The sequence below is a fragment of the Poecilia latipinna genome, unplaced genomic scaffold, assembly GCF_001443285.1.
Source record: "Poecilia latipinna isolate Pla-1442-1.1 unplaced genomic scaffold, P_latipinna-1.0 Scaffold796, whole genome shotgun sequence".
Taxonomy (NCBI): Eukaryota; Metazoa; Chordata; class Actinopteri; order Cyprinodontiformes; family Poeciliidae; genus Poecilia; species Poecilia latipinna.
The window spans coordinates 448,842-456,802 of NW_015113412.1; the positions used below are offsets into that span (position 1 = coordinate 448,842).

At 39.1% G+C, this 7,961-nt stretch overlaps 1 protein-coding gene across 1 annotated transcript in view; it reads left to right on the forward strand.

The window, feature by feature from the left end:
* Positions 1-7,954, forward strand: part of LOC106956204 (tudor domain-containing protein 3-like) — a 20,410-nt gene extending 12,456 nt beyond the window's left edge. The window contains exons 4-9 of the mRNA XM_015046885.1: positions 2,133-2,293; positions 3,622-3,763; positions 3,930-4,001; positions 5,393-5,542; positions 5,919-6,071; positions 6,630-7,954. Of these exons, the coding sequence (XP_014902371.1) occupies positions 2,133-2,293; positions 3,622-3,763; positions 3,930-4,001; positions 5,393-5,542; positions 5,919-6,071; positions 6,630-6,815 (864 nt within the window). The 3' untranslated portion in view covers positions 6,816-7,954. The remainder of the gene's footprint in view (positions 1-2,132; positions 2,294-3,621; positions 3,764-3,929; positions 4,002-5,392; positions 5,543-5,918; positions 6,072-6,629) is intronic.
* Positions 7,955-7,961: the final 7 nt, after the last annotated feature.

Here is a 7,961-nt window from a genome sequence, read left to right on the forward strand (position 1 = left end):
ATCTTAGGCCTATTGGGAAAAAGGTTCTTCCATCTGATATAAATGGTGGAAGAACTGAAAAGGTAAGCGATATTCATGTCTATAAAGTGGCTTTAAAAAGGTTTTGCGACCTTAGAAAACTCTTTTGTTTAAATTTCTTTTTGTCACAAATAAATGTTTCATGTTGTCAAACAAATGTCAGTATGGGACAAATGAAACAGGACTATAAGCAAATTGCATTTTTAAATGATGAGTTCACTTGTAATTGGAAAAAAGCCTATTCTCACCCTACGTGGAAAAACTAACCATCCCCATCGTTAAATTATCGATTAATCGTGATTCACCACAGTTTTTTGGAAGGTTGTGTTCAGTTTCACCACCACACCCAGGCCTGATTACTGTAGACCAATTAATCTTTTCAATAGAACCTGCCTGACAACACAAGGTTGGGTCAAAGATCTTTTTCAGACACGGATCACAGCCTTATTAAAAGAAACTGAAGAACAGAGTCGAAACAAAGTCACTGCCATCTGTCTGTCTGTGAAGGACTACAGACATTATTCCTAATGGTTTGGAACTCTAGTGAAGGACAGTTTGTTTTTCACAATTGGAGAAAACACGGAACTGTTGTGAACCTTTTCAGGATCGGTCGATCTACCAAAGTTCTTCTAAGAGAACGTGAACAACTTATCCAGGTGGCCACGAACAACACCGGACATCTAAAGCAGTATTGGGTCTTAGTTTCCCAATTTATGGTCAGTGTTTGTGTTATAACAAGAAAAAGACTAAGAAAAACCACTTTTGACCAAAAATAAGACAACGGTCTATTTCCATATTTGCCATACTATATCTTAACCTTAGGAAAAATATTCTGTGAATTGATGTAAAAAATTTTTTTTACTTTTTATACAAAACTGCCACAGCATTTCAGGAAAAAAAAAAAGCATCATATAGAATTTCACATATGGGGGGGTGGTAGTGTGGTTTGGGGTTGCTTCAGGACAAGAATGACTTTCTGTAATTAATGGAGGCAGAAGTTCTTCTCTGTACCAGAGAATCCTGAAGAAGAATGTCCGGCCTTCAGTTTGTGACCTTAAGCTCAGAGAACTCTTGGGTTATGCAGCAGAACAAATGATTCCGAGCACACCTGCAAGTACACCTCTAAAAGGCTCAGCAAAATAAAAGGAAGGTGTAGGTGTGTCCCAGTTAAAGGCCAGATATAAATCTGATTGAGATGTTGTGGAATGACCATAAAAAGACCATGCTGGAGAAACCTCCAGTACGTCTGACCTTAAACAATTCTGGAAAAAAAAAAAGAGTGGACTAGTATAATTCCACAGTGACTGTGCAATGCTCATTGATGTTCATTGCACATACTTGATGGCAGTTTTTGTCAAGGATGGATCAGTCAATTTCTAGTTTTAGGGGTAATTACGTTTTTTTTTAATTTTTTTTTTTACTTATAGCATGTTAGTTTTGAGTATCTATATTTCCTGAAAATAATAATAAGAAAACAGATTATTTGTTCTGCTTACTGAGGGTTATCTTTGTCTGAAATTAAAATTAAATTGATCTGAAGCATTCAAGTGTGACAAAAGTTTTAAGCAGAAATATGTAAGGAAACAAATACCTTTTACATAACAATGTATGGATCCTCTTCAATGAAAAACATTGCACTATAACCATTTCTTTTGGTTTTAGAAGAAGATCAATGCTTTATTTTCATCCATAATGCAGTTCTCAAAACGTCCACTAGATGGTGCTAACAGACTGGCGAATAAAAATCCCTTTTTTTTTTCTTTTTTCCTTTTTTTTTTGTTGTTTTTTTTTGTTTTGCTTGTGATGCTGAATCTGAGTAACTGCAGAGAAAATGTTCCAGCTATTAAAACAAACATTCTTTTGTATGCCTAGCTCCTCTTCTCTCCAAATACAAAATGCTGACTAAACCCAAATGTAAGTGGTGGAGCAGTTTGGGGAATAAACAAACCTGTACTGTCATTAGCCTCTTAAACGGAAATATTCACCCATGTCATGCTTTGAAAAAATAATCTATTCTGAGTGCATCCTGCACTGCAACTGTTGGAGCTTTTGCTTGCACCGCCTGCCCATTTTCCTCTCAATCTAATTTAGTTTGTCTTTTTGCAAATGGACAGTTGGAGGGTCCATGTGTCCTCCAGGTGCAGAAAGTGAGAAACATCTCGTCTCCCAAAGACCATGAAGAGTCCCAGGGAGCACCGAGAATGCTGCGTCTCCAAATGACAGATGGGCACACCACCTGTGTTGGACTGGAGTTTAAACATCTGTCCAAAATCAGGTAGGGTTTTTGTTTTTTTGTGCAGAAGAGCAGATGCAGTTTAGTGCATTTGTTTGAAAAGTCTATATTGATTAATATTTCTGTAGGAAAAGTAACTATTGCCGGGGAAACTAGATTTAAGTGTGTTTATGTTTTATTTTTTATTTCTAAGGTTTAATTTATAACAATATGTGGGTCGATAGTTTGTATTTGTCTTTCTACAGATAAAATGAGCTCACGTCACTAAATCTACATGAAAGCTGAAATATCCTTGTGAATTCATGTGTACTGAACTGCTAAAAAGAAAAGACAAATTTGATTTCTTTTTGCAAAATTGATGTAGAAAGGTGCACATTTAGCCACGTCCTCATATTCTTAGCTAATGTGTGAGGCCTCTCTGCACACACTCCTCTTTCACCCCCTTGTCAACATTTCGCCCCGCCGTGTGCCTGAATTTCTCCTTTATCTGCAATTTCCATATGGCAGCAGCTGATTTAACAACTCGCAGCCTTAATTACATCTCCATCCAAGCAACGGTGGCCTTGGTGATTGCTGCCATGGTGACTAGCCAGTCTGTACAGGTGGAGTGGCCAGAATGTAGTCCGTGACTTCCTGATGGGAAGAGAGGAGAGAACAGAACAAATCCCCTCTTTATGAGCGCCCCACACACACACACACACACACACACACACACGCACACCGGCATCCGACAGCAGCGCTTAATGTTTCTGATGAAAGTGTCCGCTTTAGTGTGAGGGAGGCCTTAAGTGGATGGAAAAGAAGGATGAGATGGATTACCGAACTGTTCACTATGTAAGACAGTGATATATAAAGGGACCACAATTAAACAGTAAGAAGCAACTATTGAGGTTGAATAGTGTGTTTGTGATTGAATTAGGGATACGCTGCACCTCATTTCTACATTGTCATGAGAATGCCATCCATCCCAGAGCTCTGGAGTGAAATCCCTAATTGTTACTTTGGCTTCCAGCATCAGTAGCTGGAAATCCCTCTAAGTCCCTGTGCTTTCCTAATGAGAGAGGCAGAGGCCTTATCAGGCCTGATGAGATAGAGGCGCTTTTAATTTACCATGAGGATGGGTGAGCAGCTGGGATTATTAATAGTCTCTCTTAGCTTTGCCACCCATCTGCTGGCACTGCTCCATGTCATTTACAGAGTGATAAGGCAATAGGGTGTTAGAGCTGCTAGATACAGTTAAAATGTGCTAAACTGTTGCAATCTGAGCTGTGGGCGTAATAATTATTCATAGCTTTTGTTTATTTATTTTTTATTTTTTATCCATTTACTTTTATTCCAGTTTTCTTGTCTTTTGTTTGTATGTCTTTCAGTTTGAATACACCTCCCGGGACCAAGGTGAAGCTTGTCGGTTCGATCCAAGTTAAAAATGGTATTTTGCTGCTCGAAGACTCAAACATCCACGTGCTTGGGGGAGAAGTGGATCATATGGTGGAGAAATGGGAGCTACAAAGGGTGAGGGTCAACCTGAAATTCGGCTTTTATAAGAAAAACCATCATTATATTTGTAATTATTTTAACTGCGCAGCTGCCACCTTGTGTCTGTTCTGTCGTCGTTTTTCTGGAGTTGTGCTCGTCTTTCGCATTTTGAGATGAGTTCGTTTTCTCCTTCAACCTGCAGAGTCTGGCCAAACACAGCAGGAGTAACATTGGAGCAGAAGGCGGACCTCCACCTTTCGTGCCGTTTGGTCAGGTGAGGGACATTGCTCATGACAACACCGCATCTTTTTTTTTTTTTTTTTTTTTTTTTTTAATCATACCTTGAAAACTGGTTTTGCCCTGATATAAACAACAAAATTGTTGAATCCGTTTGGGATAATTGTGCTTAAAAATTAAAAAGCCAGCGGAGACTTGATGTGGAAAATAAGAATCTACAGAAAGAGTCAGACCCGTCGGCAAATGTAGTTTTCAGAGCAACGTTACTGCCGAAGTTGATTACGTGCCTCCTAGTTGTTGACCTGCTGCCTGGAATCTGGATTCGGTTTTTGTCAGCCCCTTGACGTTACAGAAGCAGATGAATGTAGTTTTAAAATCAGCTTTTTGCCTGCCAAGAACCACTGCCAAGGTGAAACCATATATTCATCTTAAAGCCTTGAGCAAAACATATTCACGCCCTTTCATGTCTCGTCTAGACTAATGTATATCCTTTATGTTGGTCTAGGCTAATTCTCTCTGCGTAGTTCTCAGAGAGAAGCAGCACGTCTCTTAATGGGCACAAAACTACATAACCATAATCAAATCCAGACTTGTCATCTCTCCAATAGCTTCCTGTTTTGCTTTTAGACTGATTTGAACATTTTATTAACTTTTTAAAGCTTTAAATGGGGGTAAACCCGTCATACCTAGCTTAACATTCACACACCTGTCAGAGCCCTTCTGTCAATCAACCAGCTTCTCTTGGGCGTCCCACGATCCAGAACAAAAAAAAACATAGACGCTCAGCCAAACGTGTTCAAAGGTTCCCCTTGTACTGCAGCGTCCTGTTGCTCTTTTTCTGTCTAGAACTTTATGTAGAGAACGGGGCCTACATGAGTTTTTGGTTTTTCTGCTCTTTTATTTCATTTGGTCAATATTTGCTGTTAATTTCTTAAGTGTTGTGTGAAGAAGATGGACACTGGCAGGCCCATGTCTTAACAAATCTGCAGTAAAGTTCTTTGATCTCTTGGAACAGTCGAATTCATAGAAGCGCCACTTGAAACGTACAAAATGTTAAAATCTTTAAGCGGACCGTTACTTTATTGAGGAACTAGGCATTACAAGGGAAGATTAGGTTGTTTTAATTTAAAACTTACACCTGACATTATTATTATTATTGTTATTATTTAGAAATTAATACAATCTTTATTGCTATATCCTCACCAGCATAAGCATTGTGAATCTGATTGCTTGGATCTCATTTTGGAAGCAATAATGCGTTAAATTAGATTATTTTTTTTTTTCTCCGAGTTGTTCACTTGTTGTCCTAAAGTAAATTTTTTTCATGATGACACTTGCATGCGGAAACACGTTTGCAAACTTAAGTGTGTATTTCCTTCATCTGTTTCGCTTTAATATGTGGATCATGTGTTTTTAACTTTCTTACAGAACTGTGGAAGAAAGGATGACGTAGACAGCAGGGAACTAGATCAGAGGAAAACCCTGCAGACTCAAAATGTGATCAAAAGCACAGAGGAGAACGACGAGTTCGAAAAGCAGCGGACGGCAGCTATAGCTGAAGTTTCGAAGGCTAAAGAAGTCAGTAACCCCACCATAAATTTTGCATGTGACCAGTGTTACTCTGCATTCCAGTTATCTAAAACATAAAGTTGGTAATTATATTCTTGTTTGACTAATTGATTAACACCTTTCCAATTGTCTTCCATTGTTTTTCACATGCCGACAAATTACACCGTATCGCATATTGATTGCAATTTTAGCACAAGATATGAAATTGGTTCTACATTTAAAGTACATGAGACTTACTGACATTCAGGTTAACTTGAATTATTCCTGCGACTCTTTGAATTAAAAGTCATAACTTCACCATCAGCTACAAACCTTTATGGTTTGATTGGTTTTCTGTGACTCCATTGTCCCTAATGTATTTTTTATTTTTTTTCCTTCTCCTCAGGGCCCGCGCACATTTGGCGGTGGAGGAAATGCGGGCAGTAATTTATCCAATGCAGCATCCTTCACTCGAAGCAGAGACTTTCACCAGCAAAGGAGGCGAGAAGACAGGCCAGAAAGAGCAGAAAGCAGACAAGATGGAAACTATAGAGAGCTGGTGGGAAGATAAATATTATTTGGACTCGTGTAAAAAATGTTCCTGAAAAACATCCCTATGTCTGTTAATGTGCATTGATTGTTTCAAATTGTTTAGTTTTTTTTTTTTTTTTCCCCCCTGGAACTTGGTTAGTGCGCCTTGTTTTTTTTTTTTTTTTGGCTCTTTGATTTTGACTGAGCTTCTATTTTATGGTCCAGAGGCTAGATAAGACATTGATTAGGATATTGAAAAAATTTAAATGAACTGAAGGTAAATGAACTCGAGTGGCGCTCAATTTATCTTGGCTTCTTTCTTGTTCTAGTGTTTTCTAGTTACGCGGCTTTGGCTTCGACAGAAAGTAGAATTGAGTAGGATGTGATTAAGCTTGGCTTCAAAGTATGTTAAAGATGGTTGGTTTGAAACTTAAACCCTCAGCCATACGAAACCTGAACCATCCGTTTTTGCCCTTTTATTCTCATGTTTTAGCTTTATGCAAATGTAGGTTTGTACGTTTGTGAGTTGCACATGCAGTGTATCCGGTTCATATGTATTCTTCCTCTCATTACATGTGGTGTCTAGGTGGATGAACGGGCTCTGAGAGACATCATGGAGATGGGCTTTAATAGGGAGGCTGCCCGACAAGCTCTGATGGATAACAATAACAACCTTGAAGTAGCACTAAACAGCCTACTGACCGGATCTTCCGGTGGCAGACCTGCCTCAGTGGTCCCTGAGCCTAACAAGCCGCAACTTAGAGGTTCATAAACACACACGCACGCACACAAACACGCACACTGGAGCACAGATAACATCCCGCGCCCTGCAGTGCTTCTGGGATCTACAAAGTTGGCAGAGGTTAGGAAAAGGTTGGGTAGCAACGTGGCGGTCCCTGAAATGCGCTGGAAATCACCAGAAGCCTAATTAACGGTCCACGATGGCTGTGCTGCGGGTTTTAGTTCATTTATCAAGAACTGCTGTAATGCTGACTTTCCCCCCCTCTAAGCACACGATAAGGTTTCAGTTGGATATTGTTTTACCTTGGTTACTTTATGTACGTTTCTCAGCGCTAAAAATCGTCCTGCAGCAACTTGAAACTTGTTTAATCATCCTAAGCTTCTTATAAAAACTTTATTGTTGTTGCTTCATACATAAATCATAATCAGTCCAGAGGGCTTTTCTCTCTGATCAAAGCTATCATGGCTGGTCAGGATGGGCAAAGTCTTATAACGAACACAAACCATACATATTCACAGACTTGCATAAATATACACACACCTGCGACCCCTTTCCAAAACTCCTAGATAAATGAATGAACATCGTCTGAAACATCATGTGGGTAAAAACATGTTTCCCCAATTAAATTACACAGAATGGTGTATTTTAGGCATTTATTTCAGTTAGCTTTGATAATTATGGCTGGTAGATATTGAAAGACCAAAATGTAGTTTCTCAAAACATGTGAACATTACAGAGCACCAATGAAAACTGGACTTTAAATGCAGAGTTGTTGGCTTACTGAGAGGTAAGTACAGTAGATGCACTCTACTGTACTTAGTTGGAGCTCCGTTTGCATGAATTACTGCTTCTTTCCTTAGTGGCATGAAAGCAATCAATTTGTGGTTCTGCTAAAGGTTAGAAGGAAGCTCAGGTTGCTTCAGCTCTCCCGCCTTCTGGGTTCTTGTGTCCTTCGTCTTTATCTTGACCATACTCCATAGATTTTCTGTGAGTTTTGTGCCTGTGCAGTTGGCTAACTATTAAAGCACAGTTATAACATGGTCATTAATCCTGATATTAGTCAGTGGTATTCAGTGTGAGTAGGGCTGGAACGTATCATATCAGTCACAATAACATCAGTAAAAAAAGCTAAAAATCAAAGCACTGACAGTCATTTCATTAGAAATGTCTGAGACC